Source organism: Narcine bancroftii, chromosome 5, assembly GCF_036971445.1.
Source record: "Narcine bancroftii isolate sNarBan1 chromosome 5, sNarBan1.hap1, whole genome shotgun sequence".
NCBI lineage: Eukaryota > Metazoa > Chordata > Chondrichthyes > Torpediniformes > Narcinidae > Narcine > Narcine bancroftii.
This window is the reverse complement of record NC_091473.1, coordinates 92130218-92152461: the sequence shown is the minus strand read 5'-3', so window position 1 is coordinate 92152461 and position 22244 is coordinate 92130218. Positions and strand designations below refer to the sequence as shown.

Below are 22244 nucleotides of genomic sequence, written 5' to 3'. Positions count from 1 at the left end.
AAAGAGAAATTTGCAGGTAATAAATTGCCTTTGCTTGACAATGAACATTCTAGAGCAGATAAATTATTTTGTATTTCCTCATGACAAATTAGATCCTTTAGAACATCAATCCTATTCTGGGTCATCAATTTTATTCCCTCACTTATTTCTCTGTAATCTATCCTCTCATATGCCCATCATCTCCATCCACCCACTCTATGAACAATTTATCAGCTCAAATCCTGTGAAATGTGGATGGTAACTAGAGTCCCTAGGAGAAACCTGCTTGGGCACAAGGAGAATGTGCAAATTTCATAAAGAGAACACACAAGATCATGACCGAAGCTGGGTCACTGACATTACAAGGTAACTGTGCTGCACAACTGCTTGTAATGGAAGATTCTAACCTATTTTTTTAAACCTGTTTTTTTTCTTAATTTCCAGCTCTTGGTTCTACAGAGCTGAGAACCTTTTTTTTTTAAACTTGCAGCTTTGGGTTCTGCAGAGCTGAGAACCTTTTTTTGTTTTTAGAATCAGCAGACATAAGCAAAATTCCACCGAGGGGCCAGAGATGCAGTTATCTGAAGAAAGGACATTTGTGTACCGAGAACATTTAATCTTCCTGCTTGTTTTGGTCACAGACTGTCAGAGGCCTAGCCTTGATGTAGAATAAACCATTGTATTAAAAATGATAAGCTGAAAATTATGTTATTCAATAATTAACCTAGCATGCTAGCTTGCTTGCTTATCTTTCTTGCTGTGCTGGGAATAGGTGCTTGGGTAAGCAGTTTTTGGGTAATATAAGCCATGGTCCCTCTGTTGAAGTTTGAGACTCTCCGAGAGGTGACAACATCTCTCAGCAAGAAGAAGAACTTCTGGAGTCCAGCCAACGTCCCGGTCAGGGGAGGTGAGAAGCTGCTACTGGCGCTCTGACAACCTACTACAAGTGTGCAGTCGTTGCCTTGCTTCGGCAGTTGGGACCAGTCCAAGCGTTGATAAGTATAGTTGGGAAGGGCTTGCATATTGTAGTGTGAAATCAGCTTTTGAATTTGTAATAAACATTTGTATAATCTGAACTGCTCTCGGTGTGTGTGTCTATTTTCTTTCGGTAGTTCAAACACTGTGACCAATCTAAAATGAACAAAGTGAGAGGTACAAGTTTACCCAAGACACTGCTAAACAGAATTTAATCCAGAACAAGTAAATCTATTTGAGGACATGCAGCAAGGCAAGGGTACTTGGAATAAATGGGAACACACTGAAAAATGTGAACCAATAAGGGACTTCTGAGTACATACCCAAAAATCAAAAATTAAAGCCTGTATTAAAGCTGTCGGAGAGCAGCAGCAATCATCAAGGATCCACATCACCCAGCACACTCTGTTCTCACTGCTACCATCAGTAAAGAGGTATAGGTGTCACAAGGCTCACACCACCAGGTTCAGGAACAGCTGCTACCCCCTCCACCATCAGACTCCTCAACAACAAACTCAATCAAGGACTCTTACTTATGCATTTTATTGATATTTTATTCTCTTTGCCAGTTTGTTTACATCTATATGCTGTGTAGAGTTTTTTTTTGCACTACAAATAAGTGGTAATTCTGCCTTGCCTTCAGAAAAAGAATCTCAGGGTGGTATGTTATGTCATGTATGTACCCTGACAATAAATCTGAAATCTGGTTAGGGAGCTTAAGGTGAAGGAACGCATAGAAGGTGGTGAGCAGATGATAGAATTCACTCTGCAGTTCGAGAGGGAGAAGCCAAAATCGAATGTTTTGGTATTACAGTTGAGTAAAGAGAACTATAAAGGCATGAGAGAGGAGCTAATTGGAAGGAGACCACAACAGGTGTGATGATAGAGCAACAATGGCAGGAGTTTCTGGGAATAATTCATCCCAAAGAAGCACCAGCATCCCGCAAGAATAGCAAGGCAACAGTGGTTGACAAGTGAAGTCAAAGAGAGCATAAAAGTAGTTATCTTTCAGGAATCAAAAGGTTTAGGAATAATTCCAGAGAACTGGAAACTGCAAATATCACTCTACTCTTTAAAGGAGAGAGCAAGATTCTAGAGTCCATTATTAAGGATGAAGTATTCCCCACTTTTTGAAACTTCACTTTTACACCACTTCACTTTTACAAAAGACTTACATTGGTACATTTTCGCTAACCAAAAGAAGTCTGAAAAGGATTTTCGCTTTTACGAAAAAAGCAAAAATAGCATTCAGAGGGTTGATCGGTATGGGGACTAATAGCAGGCTATCGAGAGAGTGCGGGGCAGTGGGATCAGTGTGGAGACTGATAGCGGGCTGTCAGCAGAGTGCAAGGCAGTGGGTCTGGGAATGCTCAAAAATTTTTCCCATATAAATTAATGGTATTTGCTTCTTCACTTTACGCCATTTTGACTAACGAATGGTTTCATAGGAATGCTCTACCTTCAGATAGCAGGGGATACCCATACTTGAAAGAACCCTTCAGACGAGATCTTTATCTTCTTTGAGGATGTAATGAGTGCAATAGACAAAGAAGAATCAGTGGACTCTGGTCCTTCACCATTTCCACCACCTACTATGTGATCCCACCACTACTGCCTTCCCCTCTCCCCCCTCCCCACCTATTGCCTCTTGGAATCTGCCCCTGTGACCACAAGAAATGTTATACACATCCACACCTCCTGCCTCACCACCATTCGGGGCCCTAAACAGTCCTTCCAAGTGAAGCAACTCTTTACTGTGAATCTGTAGGGGTCATCGACTGCATCCAATGCTCCCATTGTTGCTTTTGGAGAGACTGGATGCAAGCTGGAGGATGGCTTCACAGAGCACCTTCGCTCTAGCCACAACAATAGCAGGAATCTCCCAGTGGCAACCCATTTCTATTCCCCTCCCCATTCTCATCACATGCACTGCCAGACTGAGACCACCTGCAAATTGGAGGAACAGCACCTCATACTCTGGGCACCCTCTGACCAGATGCCAATCATATCAACTTCTCTGGTTTCCATTAGCTCCCCTCACCCCCACCTGATCTCTCCCTTCCCCTATGTTTCCTTTCCTCCATCTCCGCATTCATAGAGCCATCTTCTCCCTCAATCAATTCTCACCTTTCCTCTCCTGTCCTCCCATCCATGTCCAATTATGGCCTTTTGTCTATTGGCCCGTGCTCCTCCCCTTGCCAGTTCTTCCCTCTTCCTCAGCCTCTTAATTCAGACACCTGCCTGCTTTTTGCTCATACCATGAAGAAGGGCTCAAGCCAGAAAATTTGGTAGAAACTATACCTCCTATGGATGCTTTGTGACCTGCTGAGTTCCCCAACCATTTTTTGTGTTTTTACCACAATCAGTGTCTGCAGTGTGACAGAACATATAGAAATATTTTTGGGAGATAAATGGGGAAAAGTAGAGTAGGTTACATACATACACACACTTTAAACCAGATCTTATTTGAAAAACTGAAGAATTCATATCCACAGTGACTTTGCAGAAATTGTGAAGAATACCTATAGAGATTTCACAAATAGGTGTAAATTGAATTGACTTGTGGAATGAATGAACTATTGTCTTTAAAGCAACAAGCAGGAGACATGATGTCTATCGATAGCTCTTTGCAGAGTTTTGGAGTGATCACAGAAAGGTCACTAATAGGTTCTCATTTACCTAAAAACAGATGAACCAGAAGATTGACTTCTATTGTTTGCTGGAAAAGGTCAGGTGGGTGTGAGAGTGAGAGAGAGAGAGAGAGAGAGAGAGAGAGAGAGAGAGAGAAGAGAGAGAAGAGAGAAGAGAGGAGAGAGGAGAGAGGAGAGAGGAGAGAGGAGAGAGGAGAGAGAAAATTTTGAGAGTGTGAGAGTGTCAATGTCTCAGAAAGATAGGGAGACTGAACGCTGTCAGCCAGGTGAAGGTTGCTGGAACTGAAACAGAAGTTCCAGAGTGGAGGGTGACCTACACTTGTGTGTCACACAAGAGGAGAAAATGAGCTGTCTAGTGTTTCTCTTGGAATAAGTGGAACAGAAAGGAACTCTGTGATAACCTGAAAGAAAGAGGTCATTATCTGGAGAACCCTGATGGGGCAAGTTTCATCAGCAAGACATTGAGGTGACTAATGGTGGTACCTCAGTTGTGGAAATCCTGGAATAGCACATATCTCTCTCTGCAAACCTACATGAACCTTCCAAGCACCAAAGCCTGGTGAACTTTATACATGTTAAATTCTGTGCACAGTATAAGAATTGCCTGCAGCAGATAACTTGGAAGAATGAGAAGTGACATTGGACTGTGAACCAACGAACTTTCTTAAATTTACATACACATTACATACACGTGCGCTTAGAATTAGAAGGGGGTTAAGTTCGATTAGTTAAGTTGATAGTGATATGTTAAAGTTTGATTCTGTTTTCATGTTTAAAGATAACTAAAAACAACTTTTGTTTAAGTAAACATTTGTCTTGGTGAATATCTATTGCTGCTGGGTGTTGGGGTCCTTTGTGCTTGTAACAGTGGGCTTTCATGTTTTCCTCCAGAGAATCAGTAGATATTGTTTTCTTGGATTTTCAGAAGGCTGCTAAACCTAAACATCAGCTGGCCAATTTGCAACATCACCTCCTCCTCACTGACCATCAGGATCTCATGATTTACTCCCTACTCAATTCCCTCTACACTTCCAACTGCACAGTCAAGTTCTGATCCAACACAATCTCTAAAGTCGCTGATGATACCCCCAGTTGTTGACAAAATAACACATTGTGATGTGTAAGAATGTAGGATCGAAATTGAGAATTTGGTGTTTGAGACGATTTGGCATGTTGTTGAATGCTCTTTCAAACTTCTTCACATGTACTATGAAAAGTATACGGACTGGTTGCATCACAACCTGGTTTGGAAATTCATGTGCCCAAGAACACAGAAGGCTGCAGAAAGTGGCAGACCTTGCCAAGTCCATCACAGGCAGTAATCTCACGTCCAGTGAAAACATTCTTGTGAGACACTGCTTCAAGAAGGCAGCCAACATCATAAAGGATGGCCATCACCCTAGTCACCATCTTTTCCTGCTGCTACCTTCAGGTAGAAGGTACAGAAGCCTCAAGTCTGGTACTTCTAGTTTCAAGAACAATTTTTTTTTCCTAACTTCTATCGGGCTTTTGAACCTCTCCTTATCATCTTTACCATAAGCTGCTCCAGGACCACTAAAAGATCTCTCTGGATTATTTTTCTGTTGCAATAACTACAACTGTGAATATTAATCCATGTTTTTATATTTATCATTTCTTTTATTCTTGTCTCATGGCATATTGTGGAGATTTACTTTAAACTATTGTAGTTGGTGTTATACGTACCTGTGTGACAGCAGCAAACTCTCATATTAAGATTGTAGCAAGTAAAGAAGCTTTTAAACAGAAAATTCTGGAAATCGGCTTGGTTGAAAGGTAACTGGGGTTGCTAAGTATTTGAATGAACTGCATTGAGAGGCAGGAGATTGGTGGTAGAGATGATGAGGGCATTTTGAATTTGGATAAAAAGTAATTTCACAAATATTATTAGGTTACAAAACTGTTGGATTAAAAACACAAAAGCTTTATTTTTACTCACTTTGTAAACTTCAGTATTGTGGTTCCAGGAGCAATAAATCCAGTGTGGACTTGAATCTGAAATATCTGTGTATTTGTTAGCTAAATTGGGAAATTTAAAAAAAAATCTAATATCAAACGCAGATTGTGCAGAGAACAGGCATTTGAGATGAAATTTACAATGAATATAATTTATTGTACTGAAGAACGTAAATAGCAAAAGTAATTTTCAAATAGTTTTAGACTAATATACAAAATGTTCTGTTCAGTTCAATCTATAGTTAATAACATGAAAGCTCAAAGTGAAAATAGTAGAATGGGCTAACAGCATGAACAGAGAAAATGAAGAATGCATTTAGAATATAGAACAATGCAGCATGTGGCCCATCATGTCTTCACTGATCACAATGCCAATCCAAATCAATTTCATTTGCCTGCATGTCATTCATAGTCCTCCAGCCCCTACCTGCTTGTGTGCCCATCAGGACACCTCTAAAATGTTGTTATCGTATCAGCTTCTACCTTCTCTATTCTATGCAAAAAATCTTATGACCCAAATCCCCTTAAAACTGTCACTCTCACATTAAAGCATTGCCTGATTGTATTATGAAAATTCTAATCTGGGATATAGATTATCTACTTTCTCTATATATCTCAAAATTTCATATACTTCTATCTGGTCACCCTGCAGACTCCCATATTCCAGAGGAAACAATCCAAGTTTGTCCAATCTGTCCTTGTCCTGATACACTCCTATCCACATTACACCCTGATGAATTTATTTTGCAATCTTTCCAAAACCTCCACATGTCACCAAAGACTCTTGGAAGACTCATGGCTGCCTGGTTGCTTCACCATCTGGAATGGAGGTGCCAATGCTCAGGACAAGAAAAAACTTCAGAGGGTTCTTAACTCAGCCTGTGACATCATAGGCACCAGTATTCACTCCATCAAGGACATTTACAAGAGGCAGTGTCTTATGAAAGTTGCTTCTATCATCAGAGGATCCCCACCACCCAGGCCACGTCCTCTTCATTCTGCTACCATCAGGAAAAAGATACAGGAACCTGAAGGCGATCACTCAGCAGCACAAGGACAGCTTCTTGCCCTCTGCCATCAGGTACCTGAATGAATAATGAACCATAGACTATATTACTTTGTCCTTTTCTTTTTGTTGGACTATCTTTATTTATTTTGTAAGGTGGTTTATATAAATGTTTGCATTGTGATGCTGTTGCAAAACAATGGATTTCAGGACATATTCATGACAATAAATTCTGATTCTCCTTCCTACAGCACAGTGACCAAAACTGCACTCTATATTCGAATAAGGTCAAAGTTTTACAGAGCACTAACATAGCTTGCAAACCCTTATGCTCAATGCTCTAACCAATAAAGGCAAACCTGCCACAAAGCTTCTCTACCACCCTCTCTACTTGTATTTCTACTTTTAAGGAGCTCTGGACAAGTATCAAGTTACCTCAGTACATTACTATCTCACCACCCAAGGTTGCTGAAACTTGCCATCTTCATCTTTCATCTGCTCAGGAACATGCTGGTTGTGAACTTTAACCAGATGAGCTTTAAAAGTCTCCCATGTCAGATGTGGATTTAACCTCTAACAGATTCTCAAATGTACTTTCTTCTAGCTCCGGCCTAATATGGTATATTTAGTCTTCCCCCAATTTACACTTCACTCAAGGATCAGTCTTATCAATAACTATCATGAGATTATGGTCACTGGTCCCAAATTGGGTGGCATGGTTAGCGTGACCCGGGTTTGAAACCCGATGGTATCTGTAAGGAGTGTGTATGTTCTCCCTGCATCCATGTGGGTTTCTCCAGGTCTCAGGTTTCCTCACACCCTCCAAAATATATGAGGCTGTTAACTAATTGGATGCAATTGGGCAGCACAGATTTACATAGCTGGAATCAGCTTCTACCATATTATAAATATATTTGTTTAATTCTTGAAACTAAGGAGATCGTACTCGAGATGGCAGTGTCCATGCTTAATAGTGGGTCACAAGGGGTTGAGGACTCCAGTCGTGGTGTGGGGGTTCAGCAGACTAGTGCAGGGCACCAGAAGTAGGAGTACATTCCCCCCCTTCCCACACTCACTGAGAAGGAGAAGGCTGAGAAATGACTCTACAGAGAAGGTGACCACCCAAACAGGGCTGCTGGCAACGGATGACTGAAGGACTCTCACCAGGCTGCAGACTGCTGGATACTGGCTTGTGAGAACCGGGTATCGGGTCAGGGATTTGAAAGGATACCGAGGGCAAGAAGGTCTCCCAAACGTCATCGGGTACTGGAAGCTTCCTGATTGTATCGGAGGTCAAGAACTGGGAACTCTGGTTTGCCAATGGATCAAACAGATGCGGCTGCATAAGCTGCTAGAGTACTGGAGGCGAATCTGGACAATCTGTGTTTCCGAAGGGACTCTCTTTTGCTTCTCTTTTTGTTGGAGATACCAGGCTATGCCAATGGCACCTCTTTACAGCAGGCAAAAATTGATAAATAATTACATGACAACAAAGGAATTTTGATCTTGAAATGTTGCCCCATTCAGACTTTAATCACCTGTCCAGATAATATCCCAAAGTTCCGCACAATGAGACCAAGTACAGATTGTTTCAATTAACCCTCCTGAATACATTGAACAAATTCTGCCTCATCTGAGCCCCCTGCGCTGAGAGTCCCAGTCAACATTGAGAAAGTTAATAATCACCTATTACAATGGCCCAGCTGTTTGTCATACATTTCCATGAATCTCCAGCTCCCATCAGAAGATGTATCATTTAACCCCATAGTAGTGATTGCACCTTTATTATTCCCAAGTTTTATTGATGTGGCCTCTCATAAAACCTCCATAACATTCTCCCTGCCCAGTCATGCAACTCACCAATTCTTTTACATCACTCTCTGTCATGTCTGATCATCTATAACCCAGAACACTGAGCTGCTAGACTTATCTTACCAACTAAACAAGTTTCTGTAACAAGTACATTATAGTTCTACACAATGACCCAGGCTCTTAGCTCAAGTGCCTTAACTGTTGTATTGCTTCCATTAAAATAAATACACTTCTGACTATCATTTGTGCAGAGTTTGTTATCCTGGCCCTGCCAATGTTTTCTGGACATGCTTGACTTAACCTCTATTTTCTGCTCAATCACTCCATCTACTGACCAACTGTGCAGGTCCCCATCCACCTCAACACTAGTTTAGACTCTCCTTAGTAGCATTAGCAAATGTCACTGCAGGAATATTTACACCCCACCAGTTTAGGTGTAAACTATCCTTGCGTAGGTCTCATCTGCTCTGGAAGAGATCTAAAATAACAAATATCTGAAGTCCTCCCAACTGCATGATCTTCCCATTTCTACCTCACTAAGATAGGGCACAGGGAACAATCCGAAAATTACACCAGAGAGGCCTTGCTTCTAAAAAAAATCTTTCAACCCAAATACGCAAATTCTCGACACGTGACTTCATCTCTCTTCCTGTGTATGTCATTGGTAAATAAAGGCTACAAATGTCAGGCTGCTCATCTTCTACTTCCAGAAGATCCTGCACCCACACAGAGGTAAAGATTAAAGGTAAAGGCTCCATTATTCTCACGTAATACTACATTTAGAATGTAACATACATGAAATTCTTTAACTTTGTCTACCATAAGGATGACAGTCACCACTTGGTCAGGTTCCCCTCAAAGAAATGAAGCTCTAGCAAGGAACGAGCTCACAGTCCCCTGGTTTACAAGACAAGTGCTCTAACTATCTGAACTATCAGATCCTCTCCTGGGAGATATCCATGACCCTGGTACAAGGGAGGCAATACACAATCCTGAAGTCTCTGTCATGGCCACAGAAATGCTCATCTGTAACATAGTTTATGATTTTGCAATAATATGTTCATTGGCTACATTTAAGGATAGCCTGGATAGTTACATGGAGAGGAGAAGACTGGAGCGGTATGGACCGGGTGCTGGTCAGTGGGACTAGGAGGGTGGGGATTTGCTACGGCATGGACTAGTAGGGCCGAACTAGACTGTTCTGTGCTATAAGTGGTTATATGGTTATATGTTATCAGCACAAAGATCTAGGACAAGGAGGTTTTGAAAAAAGAACACAAAAGGAGTTGAACAAAATGTGGCTATTTTTTTTCTGCTTGTAATAAAGGAGAGACTTTGAAGTGCCTAACTTTTCTAAGCAATTAACAAAGTGCCCCAAGGCAAATTGTTTGCTGCACTAAATGGATGAACTAGAAAAAGGAACACAGTTTTAGTACAAATGTACAATCAGGTACAAGGAAAGGCTGTTGAAGTGATTGATCTAAATCAATTCAACGGATTATCTAAATGGTTCCCATATATTGAACCTTTGACTAGCTTCTGTGAAAGGTTTCTTTGGCAAAAATATATTTTAATGTTCTTGTTCCTGATGAACTTTCATTTTCATCTGCCTGTGCATTCCTCATAGCTCAACCCTGGCATTCGTTTACTGAAGGTCCAGAAGAAAACACAGACCATAACTGGTGCACAACAGGTTTAGCAATCCAGGACCAAATGTGGCTGGTTTGCATTAGGTGAGATTAGATCCGTCTTTGATGAAAATATCCAACGGAAAGATTCTTAAATATGAAAAAAAAACCTGAAGTTTCTCTTCATCGCCACCTACAATCTCCCTATGACAGGTTGCCAAAGTGAAAAATCAAGCCTGTTTCTCTCTGAGGTTGCAGCGCAATCTAAGTATTTCTAACATTTTCTGCTTTTATCATAAGTTGCTATCTTTGCCACTATTTCATCATGCCTCCAAGTGTGAAAAGCATGTATTCTTCAACAATTTGGGTGGAAATAAGTGGTTTCACTTCCCCCTACCCAGCTTTGATTAATTCAAAATGTTATCCCGTCAAACTCTTTCCCTTTCCTGCTTTGAACCTACAACATTTTTTAAGTTTTCCCTCACACCAAGCATATCTTGTTCATCAAGTCAATTACCTTCTTCTCTGAAATATTCCTTCTCCATTCACATTAAATTACAAACAACAGAACTTCCTTTTCTGATCAGCATGTTGAATGGCATTTGAAACAACTCCCTTTTCTTATATATTATCCTTGCCAGCAGAGACTGTCAAATAGCAATGGAAGATTTAATGATTATTCAATTGTTTTAATAATACAGAACTTTAAAGTATCCAAGAGCAACATTTTTTTTTAAAATCAGTAGCCATGATACAAGGAACAAAAATAGTACTGAGAGGTTTCCAAACAAACAATTAGAACAATGAATGAAAATGCAGACTAACCTTTGCTTGAAGCCGTCCGCCAATTGTTGAGCGCATGTGAAAGGCAGCAACAACGACATCTCCATGGGCACTAACACCCAAAGAAGCATAAACCTTTCCCTCTTGGATTCTGTGTTCTCTTTAGGATTTAAAAAAAATGTTTTTAAATACACTGGCTTTCTAAAAAAACATACTATAAAACACATCCAACTTGGAAAAAAAAGTTCTCTATGGTATGGTACCATTGGTTTTTACGCTTCAGTAATCATCCAAATGACTTTAGGAACATCAGGAAACTAATACCCAATAGAATCTATATCTTAGGGCATAACAAGACATTGTACTGTCCTCTACAATCACCTAATTCATGTCTGCAAAAATGATTTAATCTTTCTAGTTCATCCCATTGCACCAATTTTGTCAGAAGAAAGTGAAACCGCACACATTCTTACCAAACATTCATTTTATTGCCTCTGGAGAAATGCCAGAAAATTCAACCAATCTTGCTTATCAGCATATCTCTTAAATAAATTTCTGCATAATACTTAAGTTGAACTTTAAGAATGATGCTATCAACACATAGCTGTCGCATTCATTATAGCTTTGTAGATATTTCACTCTATTTGTTTATATGAACAAAATTGCATGCTTTTGTGGGGGGAAAAAGCTACCAGCTAATGATGTTATGTTGTGAACAGACCCAGAACGTGATCACATCGTGGATGAATATGTTCAAATAGTTCATTTCACCATTTAATTTTCATCAAATTGTCACCTAACACTGAACCACAATATCAAAATTCACCAATCAGGAGGCTCTCTTCCAGAGGGAACATGATTAATGTAGTTGCAATTCTTTATATTAAAAAAAAGCAGGGCAATGAGATGCAATCTGATCACATTCATCCCATTATTTTGTCATAATAAAGATAAGGATATCTCTCAAAGGAACTCTTAAAAAAAGAAAACCTTCTATTCACTTATTGAAGGTTTGTTTGGAAATTTTTCACTGGCCATTTGAATCCACTAGACAGCATACTTAATGCTACCGACCAGGCAGCTGAATCTTACCAATTTATTTATATTTTACAAACATCTGACTGGATTTATGGCATGTATTGATCATCTGATTTTTCAAGCTATTGACAAAACACACAAATTGTTTTGAAGTGGATTGAAGCCAAATTGCCAACATGATTTTGACCTGGAATGTTAACTGTTTCTCCTTCTACAGTTGGCTGCCCAATCTGGAGAATATTTAATATTCGATGAATAAACCCTTTGTTACATTTATTTTATCTATACTATCTCAGTCAATGTATTCAGTAATATCTTTGCTATCGGTTTAGGGTTCTTTTAAATCTGTAGATGGAGTGACCAAACACACAAAAAACAATTGTGTGCAAAAATTGTGAATGACAATTTATGACGCCTGATGTTTTAAATAGACACAAGGATTCAGGATGTCCACTGATCAAATGCACAGAATAATGGATGGTCGCATTTGTTTGGAAAACTACCCCAAATACTTGACAAAAATCATACCTCATTTTATCATATTCTTGAGCAGTTGTCAAAATCTTTGTTTCACCAATAAAAACCTCAAAGAAAGGTCGGCAGCCATTTCTCTGCTTGTTGAAGCAAGGGACTGGACTCACTGTGATGGCTTTAATGATAAGGGGCTTGCAGTGTGGGAGTGTAGGTTTATCGGAAACCATCTCACAGATATATCCAATATACCTGAAATAAAAAGGGCAGCAACATTGCACTCTGCCATTAGCAAAATGAAGAAAATACATAATCTTGAAAATGTACTTCAATTAGATATTTAAAATGGTGCAGTGAGGGCAATTTTTAAAAAAATTATTTGTAAATTTAAAAAACCACAAAAGAATCTACAATTATTAACTGATATTAAATCTGTCACAAATATGTGGTATCTATATATAGAAAGAAAAAAATATCCCTCTTTTATCCCCCTCTAACCCCCTACAAAAAAATAAAAAGGATATTTTATATGTGTGTGTGTGTGTGTGTGTGTGTGTGTGTGTGTGTGTGTGTATAAGAAAACTTCTTTTAAATATGTGGAGACCTATTAGGAGAAAGAGAATGTCAGAGCTTCATTTAAATATTTATGCCAATACTTTGTAATTATACCAATATACTTCGTAATTATAAGTAATTTTTTTTCAAGTGGGATACAACTTCGAACTTCTGCATGCCATCTCTCAGGTCCCAAATCTATATCTGATTTCCAAGTTATTGCAAACCATTTTCTAGCTATTGCTAAAGCAATTTTAAACAAATTTCACATGAAACTTGTTCAATTTCAATTTAGGTTTAACCCCCTTAAGTATCATGCAGCAAAAACAACATTGGGTCCTGTGGGAATTTAACTCCAATTATTCTTTCTAATAAATCACCAACTTCCAACTAAAAAGATTTAATCTTAGGACACTGCCAAGAAGAATGCAAAAATGTACCAACTAACTCCCGTCTATATCTAAAACATAAGTATTAAGTATAGCTGATTAATAAAATTATATTGTACGAATATATACCTCACATTTATTGTACTCTACGTAATTCCACCTAGTCATGTTCATTTATTTGTTTTATTCAAATCCTTTTCCCACCTTTGTCTTTATTTATGTCCCCCTATTTTACGACTTTACTTTTGTAACAATTTGTACATTCATGAAATAATTTTTTTTTGTATCTCCATTACATTGTAATAACTCCACCTCTACTGGCAATATCAGATCTTGACCAAAATTTTCATGCAAAACGTTCATAACCTGATAATAACAGAACTTTGTATTTTCAGATACCTGAAACTTTTCTTTCATTCTGTCAAAAGTAATAAATTTCCCTGCTTCAAAATAATCTTTAATCATCTTAATTCTCCAATATTTCCAAATCTTTAAAAATTGGTTTCCCATGGAAAATGGAATAGATCTATTTTGAAATAAGGGTGTTCTTCTAGACAATAAACCTCCTCTTCCAATTTGTTTATTAACCTTATTCCAAAGATCAAATAAATGTTTCAATATTGGAATTTCTCTATTCGCTATTAACAATTGTGAATTCCATTTATAAATAGTCTTGTGGATTTGCTTCTCCAATTTTATCAGATTCTATATTCATTCAAGCTGGAATTTTATCTAAGCGAGGGCAATTCTTGAAACTACATCTGATATTTCTCATGGAACTTCCCAGTAGAAACTTGGAACAGAAAGGAAATTAAAGCATGATGAAAGGGTTAAGTAAAACAGACAATTATTTCTCTCATTTTAACATACTAGTTATTGTGAGCATGAGAATTATAAAAATAATTTTGAAAAAGCAGCACTGTTTGACAAAGGAGAGTAGAGAGAATGTATACCAATTGTGGACTGGCCTAAGGTTCAGCTTGCTTTGAAATATTTTTTCAGCACCGTTGTCCCTTCGCTGCCTGGTCCAATCAACACTGTATCCATTGTTCTCAGTTTTTCCTTGTCATAGAGTCAAACAGCTAGCTGTACAATACAGAATTAGGCCCTTTAGCCCAACTCATTCATGCCAACCTGGGTCATCCACTCATATTAGTTCCACTTGCCTGGGGTAAAAATGCAATGCTCAAGAAATAATCATAACCAACATTTCAGGCCTGAGCCCTTCATCAAGGTATGCACAGTATATTTATCTTTACTATACAAAGTACACTGTTTGACTTGCTGAGTTTCTCCAGCATTGTTTTTTTTATTTCAATCATGGTGTCTGGACACTTCCGTGTTTTACCCCATTTGCTTGGGTTAGGGCCATATCCCTCTAATCATTTTCCTCCCCAAATAACTCTCTGCATGTCTTCTAAATAATTACAATTGTAACACTTTATGGACACCTCTGACAATTCACTCCATATACACACCACCCTCAGTGTAGAAACCCGCTTTTAAATCTTTCTCCTCCTTTTAAACCTCTATCCCAGAGTTTAGGACTCCCCTAATATAGGAAAAAGACCCTTGACCATTTACCTTAGCTGTGCTCCTTGTGAACATGGGCAGAAAAATGGTTCAGCACAGACCAGTAGGGCCAAAGGGGCCTGTTTCTGTGCTGTAATATTCTATGGGTCTATTTACCTTGTTTTGTGTGCCCGATGGAGATGTGGGGGGGCTGGTAGTCATGGTGGGGAGCTGGCTGATGGAGGACCTCAATTTTCTTCAGTCTGACTTCCAGGCCAAACATTTAGGCAGTTTCCGCAAAACAGGACATCAAGCGCTGGAGAGCTGGCTCTGAATGGGCAACTAAAGCAGCATCGTCTGCAAAGAGTAGTTCACGAACAAGTTGCTCTTGTGTCTTGGTGTGAGCTTGCAGACGCCTCAGATTGAAGAGACTGCCATCCATGCGGTACCGGATGTAAACAGCGTCTTCATTTTTGAGGTCTTTCATGGCTTGTTTCAGCATCATGCTGAAGAAGATTGAAAAGAGGGTTGGTGCGAGAACACAGCCTTGCTTCACGCCATTGTTAATGGAGAAGGGTTCAGAGAGCTCATTGCTATATCTGACCCGACCTTGTTAGTTTTCGTGCAGTTGGATAACCATGTTGAGGAACTTTGGGGGGCATCCGAGGCCCTCTAGTATTTGCCAAAGCCCTTTCCTGCTCACGGTGTCGAAGGCTTTGGTGAGGTCAACAAAGGTGATGTAGAGTCCTTTGTTTTGTTCTCTGCACTTTTCTTGGAGCTGTCTGAGGGCAAAGACCATATCAGTAGTTCCTCTGTTTGCGCGAAAGCCGCACTGTGACTCTGGGAGAACATTCTCGGCGATACTAGGTATTATTCTATTTAGTAGAATCCTAGCGAAGATTTTGCCTGCAGTGGAGAGCAGCGTGATTCCCCTGTAGTTTGAGCAGTCTGATTTCTCGCCATGACTACCAGCCCCCCCACATCTCCATCGGGCACACAAAACTCAAAACGGTCAACCAGTTTACCTATCTCGGCTGCATCATTTCATCGGATGCAAGGATCGACAACGAGATAGACAACAGACTCGCCAAGGCAAATAGCGCCTTTGGAAGACTACACAAAAGAGTCTGGAAAAACAACCAACTGAAAAACCTCACAAAGATTAACGTATACAGAGCCATTGTCATACTCACACTCCTGTTCGGCTCCGAATCATGGGTCCTCTACTGGCATCACCTATGGCTCCTAGAACGCTTCCACCAGCGTTGTCTCTGCTCCATCCTCAACATTCATTGGAGCGACTTCATCCCTAACATCGAAGTACTCGAAATGGCAGAGACCGACAGCATTGAATCTACGCTGCTGAAGATCCAACTGCGCTGGGTAGGTCACATCTCCAGGATGGAGGACCATCGCCTTCATAAGATCGTGTTATAAGGCGAGCTCTCCACTGGCCACCGTGACAGAGGTGCACCAAAGAAGAGGTACAAGGACTGCCTAAAGAAATCTCTTGGTGCCTGCCACATTGACCACCGCCAGTGGGCTGATATCGCCTCAAACCGTGCATCTTGGCGCCTCACAGTTCGGCGGGCAGCAACCTCCTTTGAAGAAGTCCGCAGAGCCCACCTCACTGACAAAAGACAAAGGAGGAAAAACCCAACACCCAACCCCAACCAACCAATTTTCCCTTGCAACCGCTGCAACCGTGTCTGCCTGTCCCGCATCGGACTTGTCAGCCACAAACGAGCCTGCAGCTGACGTGGACATTACCCCTCCATAAATCTTCGTCCGCGAAGCCAAGCCAAAGAAAGAAAGAAAGAAGAAGATTTACCTTGTATTGCATAAAGTGAATCAAATGAGCAAAGATCAATTTCTGTGATGGCATGGAATGGAAGGAATCAGTCTACAGCATTCATTTAGCAATGCTGGTTGAGGATGGCTTCAGCCAGGTCTCTGGTACTCATGCGCTGGATTCCACCACCACTAAGGATGGGGTATCCTAGAACCACATGCTCTTATTATTTTTTTTAAATGACAAACATCAAGAAAGGATGTAGGAGGACTGCAAAGTTTCTTTTATCATCATGGTACAAACAACATCTTGTGGAATTAAGATTACTGTTGAGAGTAAATCATCCTTTGTAGATGATTTCTAAAGTGACTTACCTCTTGTGCGAAGGCCAAAGTGCAGGCCCGAGCCGTTTTGTATTCAGCAACTGGATGGCTGGAACTGGGCAGGAGAACAGATGGCAGAAACAGAACATTCCACAGACTAAAATGGCAGAGGCAGGACAGCCATCCTGGAAGTAGAATAATTTAAAAAAAATTACCAACCAGATGCAAATTGCAATATATATTTCAAAAATTCAAACTAAAGATCTGACAACAAAATCGGGGAAAATTAAGCTTCACGGTGGTTTACAACAGGAGGTGGGGAAAAGAGACTGCTCCATTCTCTCCAGAATCTTAGCTCAACAGCCACAGGATGTCTGAATTATTTGTTCAACTTTATCACAATTCCATCTGGTATGCACTGCATAGAATTATTAATGCAGGGTCCAGAATGGTGGAGCATGACAAATGGTGCTATCTGGGCCAAATCCAAATAGTGAACACATCCCATTTCATTTCTCCACTTGGCGATGCCAGGCAATGTTCAACCTGAAAATATTTCAAATCCCTGGAATGCTCAGTGAAACAAGGTGCAAAGTCCGACAGAGTCCCTATCTGCTACCTCAGCACTGGAATGAAAACAATTTATTCTGGTCTCAGATAAGTTTAGATTGAAGACTGGTATGAGATTGAGCAAAGATTCTCAGAATTATATTCGTTTTTCCCCTTTACTTGCCAAAATAATTCAGATTAAATGTTTCTCAGGTGGCATATAAACAAATTTCCTTTGCACAATTATTCCTTCACATCAGATTTCCGATTTTAAGTAGCTCTCAGTTTTGGTGCATCTTACCACACAGTGAATAGCACAGACATTCTTGGGGTTCTGCTGCAGCCAGTGATGTATATTCTTACACACTGCATACAAGTTGTGTAAACTAGGGGCTTGTCGAGCTGGCCAGCTGCATTCAGATATCTACACAGAGAGAGAGATGGATAAGAAGAAAACATGATGAAACATGTGAGACATTAAATTTTATTAAACCAAAAAGATTGGAAAGACAGAACAAAGCATATAGAGCAAGAATGCATTACATCAACTTCAGGAATCATTTTCATACCAAATTTTTAAATGTACAGAATTACTTGGCCATTATTGGCAAATGTTTATTTTTAGTCTACATTTTCCATCAAGATGAGGTAGCAATTCACAATCTTTAACCACTGTTAGACAGGTATTGTGATCACATGAAAAAAAATTACTTGTTGTGCACACAATAATCACGTCGACGTGATGGAGTGATTAAACGGCTTTAATTAACAAAGTCTGAGCATTACTGATACACTACTTGACCAGGTTCCAGGTACAGGAGCAAGAGGGGACAAGTCCGGGCACGCCAGCCTTTACTGGGAAATCTGGGGAGGAGCCAAGGGAAAAGGTTTGGACTGGGTGGAATTTCTGTTACAGAGCCCTTTTCTGCCTGTTGGGGTGAGTTTCTTGCTGACGAGATCTCTGTGGCATTGACTACCACAGGTGCTCGACTGGTGACTGGTGCTGGCCAGGGGGATGGGGGTGAGAATATGTCGAAATCCTGGGACATGGATGGGGGCTATGTCGAGTGACCGTCTGGTTCTTCTGGGGTCACCTGGTCACCTATCCAGCTCAGGTTTTGACAATAGACAATTGGAGCTGGAGTAGGCCCTTCGGCCCGTCGAGCCGGCACCGCCATTTTACAGATCATGGCTGATCACTACCATCAGTACCCCTTTCCAGCCTTATCCCCATAACCCTTAAATCCTTTGCCCACTAGAGTCCTCCCTCTCGTCCTGGTACTGCAAAAATGCATATTGTGTGTTCGTATGTACCAGATGCACTTTCTCTACTGGGGATCTGTCTTGTGGGTTCTAATATGTCTGTGAAGAAGTACCGGCCCAGGTGTCATCAGCCAGACTGGCATAGTTGTTCCGGATGCCGACCTCCTGGGAAAAGAAGAGTCTCTCGTGGGAGGGTGGCATTCGTAGCCGTGCACAGCAGGGACCTGGTAGCATGCAGCACATACGGTAGTACCTCTTGCCACTGGGAGACAGACATTCCTTTTGACGTGAGGGCCAATAGGACTGCTCTCCAAATTGTACCATTCTTCCTCTCCACTTGCCCATTCACAAGGGGGGTTATGGCTAATAGTTCTGCTCTTGGCTATTCTCGCCACCTGTAGGTACTGTCGTAGCTCCTGACTCGTGAAGGAGGAACCCCTGCCGCTGTGTCTGTAGCTGGGGTATCCAAACAGTGAATATGATCCGGAGTGCTTTCAGGACCGTGGCTGCAGTCATGTCCGGACAAGGGATAACAAATGGAAACTGGGAGTACTCATCTACTACATTCAGGAAGTACAGATACCTGTTATTGGATGGATGGGGGCCCTTGAAATCCATACTAAGATGTTCAAAGGGACGGGTTGCCTTAATCAGTTGGACTCTGTCCGGTCTGTAAAAATGCAGCTTGCGTTCGGCACAGACCGAGCAGTTACTGGACAGTTCCCAAATCTCCTCAACTGAGTAGGGTAAATCTCTCGCTCTCACAAAGTGATACAGCCTTGTGACCCCGGGGTGGCAGAGCTTGTCATGCAGGAACTTCAGACGATCTGCTTGTGCGTTGGCACACATTCCCCAGGACAGAGCATCAGGTGACTCATTAATCTTCCCAGACCGGTATAAGATCTTATAATTATACATAGAGTTTGATTCTCCACTGCACGATCCTATAATTTTTTAAATTTTACCCCACTGTTTGTTGTTAAACATAAACGTAACGGCCCTCTGGTCTGTCAGCAGGGTAAATGGTCTACCAGCCAAATAATGCCTCCAGTGGTGCACATCTTCCACTATGGCCTTGGCCTCTTTCTCAATTGCCGAGTGCCTGAGTTCCAGACCCTGGAGTGTTCTAGAGAAAAATGCCACTGCCCTGCCTGCCTGATTCAGCGTGACTGCAAGGGAAACACCAGAGGCATCACTTTCCACTTGGAATGGGATGGATTCATCAATGGCATGCATCACACTGCCTTGGCAATCTCTCCCTTGATGCCCTCGAAGGCTTTACAAGCCTCCGCAGATGGGGGAAATTCTGTGGTCTTCACTAATGGCTGGGCCTTGTCTGCATAATTGGGAACCCATTGGGCATAATAGGAAATGAACCCAAGGCACCTTTTCAGGGCTTTCAGGTTGTGGGGCAACGGTAGATCCCTAAGGGGGCGCATTCTCTCCGGGTCCAGGGACACAATCCCTCCTTCCACCATCTAGTATCGCCAGCCGTGAAGTGCAGAACATGCACTTCTGATTATACGTCAGGTTTAGGCTTTTTGTTGTGGTGAGGAATTCCCTTAGATTCATATCGTGTTCCTCCACGTCATGGCTACATATGGTAATGTTATCCAAATATGCCTTTAGCTTGTGATCGTCCACCATGTGGTCCACCTCCCTTTGGAACACTGATACCCCATTCGTCAGACCAAATGGCACCCTGCAGAACTGATACAGTCGGCTGTCAGCTTCAAAAGCCGTGTCTGGGTGGGTTGGGATCTGATGGTATGCTGACTTAAGTTCTATGGTGGAGAAGTCCCTATATTGGGCTATCTTGTTCACCATGTCGGCGATTGAGGGTAGGGGGTAGTCATCCAGTAATGTAAATCTATTCAGTTTGGCTGTAGTCGATCACCATCCGATTGTTCTCCATACCTTCCTCCCCCCACTTTTACCACCAGCATCTACACTCGCCAAGGGCTGTTACTGGGCTCAATGATCCCTCGGCCAACAGCCTCTAGACTTTGGTTTTAATGAAACGCCTGTCCTCTGGGCTACATCTCCTGCTTTTGGCAGTTATCAGTCTGCAATTCTCTGATAAGTGCTCAAATAGTGGAGGCGGAGGGACCCGAAGGGTGGACAGCCCACACATACTGCCCAGCTTACTCTCATTGGCTAGGCCGAATTCCTGATTCTGCACCGTGATCAGGGGCTGCGGAACATCATTACACTTTCCAGCTGACACTGGAAGTCTAAACCCAGGATATCCAACGCACAGACTTTGGGCATTACCATGATTTTAAAATCCCTGCCCTGCACCGTTAAGTCTACCCAACAGTACTCATGTCTCTGTGGACTGGGCTTTAGATGCCATGGATATTCAACACTTTTCTGGAGACACTTTCAGTGCACAGTGCTTTATTAAGTCCAGATGGATAAAACATTTGGTGCTCCCTGTGTCAAACAAACAACCTGTGATGCGACCATTTACATCAATGTTCATCATCAATTGCGCCAGCTGGCGAGGCCCGTTCTAATCCAGCATCACGGAGACCAGGTCCGATTCAATCACCATTGTACCATTCCTGTCGGTAATATGTTGGACTCGGCGCCTCAGAAGATGGCCTCCCCCAGTACTCATGCATGGCTGGGACCAGAGGTGAAATTAGTGGTCGCTGATCCGAAGCTGCAAGTGACGTTAGCGATCATCGTCTTGATGACAGCACACCCCAAGATGGCGACCCCGCCCCTCGGATCACTCGTGGCACTGCTGGTGGTGGGCTGTCCGTGGCATATCCTTCGCATAGTGCTCTTTCATTTTGCAATCTGAGCGCACTGCATTGCTGGCTGGGCAGGACTTCCAGGGGTGCCTGGCCAGCCCGAGGAGCCCACACTTCCTGGTCCCGGACACACGCTGCTATATCCCAACATGGCAGCATCCTCGTTCCCCATGTGGATGTCAGACAACCGGCGGTATAAGCCTCACAGCTTTGCACCACAGCCTCCAACGCCTCCCCCAAGTCCAGTACTACTTGCAACGTGCAGTTACCTTTTTTCCAGAAGTCTTTGATGGACCTGGGTCGATAGCATGTTTGTCAGCAGTTCGTCCCACATCAGCTTGTCAGCATACTCGGATGCACTCACCGCTGTACACACGCAGGCTCTAACCAGCTCTCTCATCACCGTATGAAATGAGCGAAGGGCTCCCAAGAGCTTGACGCCAGGACATTAATCTGTACCTCGCGTACGTTGGATTTGTCGGGGCCCCGTACTGCTTCTGCAGCAGGGCCATTGCCTCGTCGTACATTCGGCAGTCTCTAATTATTCTAAATGCCCTGATCGCCCACAGATGCAAACAGGAGATTGTACAGATCTTCAGCATCCCTTAAATTGTGGCGGAGCATGAACGTCTGTATCCCGTGCAGCCACCTCTCGAATGTAATGTCTGCTATGGGCTCCCTGGGTTCAATCGTGAGCGTGGTCGGCCGGCAACTTCTCCCATTACCAGCTGCAGTGCAGCAGACCCCAGGGATGCGACCGCTACTGCACCACATGGTTGGTT

General features: G+C 41.9%; 1 protein-coding gene across 4 annotated transcripts in view; it reads right to left on the bottom strand.

Moving 5' to 3' along the window:
* The window catches only part of dnajc6 (DnaJ (Hsp40) homolog, subfamily C, member 6), a 134490-nt gene that overhangs the window by 47261 nt on the left and 64985 nt on the right, over window positions 1–22244 (bottom strand). For all 4 annotated transcript variants that reach the window (XM_069938350.1, XM_069938347.1, XM_069938349.1 and 1 more), the window contains 5 exons: window positions 17739–17861; window positions 16940–17073; window positions 12375–12569; window positions 10851–10968; window positions 5563–5642 (listed from right to left, as the gene is read on the bottom strand). In XM_069938350.1, coding sequence (XP_069794451.1) covers window positions 5563–5642; window positions 10851–10968; window positions 12375–12569; window positions 16940–17073; window positions 17739–17861 — 650 coding nt within the window. The remainder of the gene's footprint in view (window positions 1–5562; window positions 5643–10850; window positions 10969–12374; window positions 12570–16939; window positions 17074–17738; window positions 17862–22244) is intronic.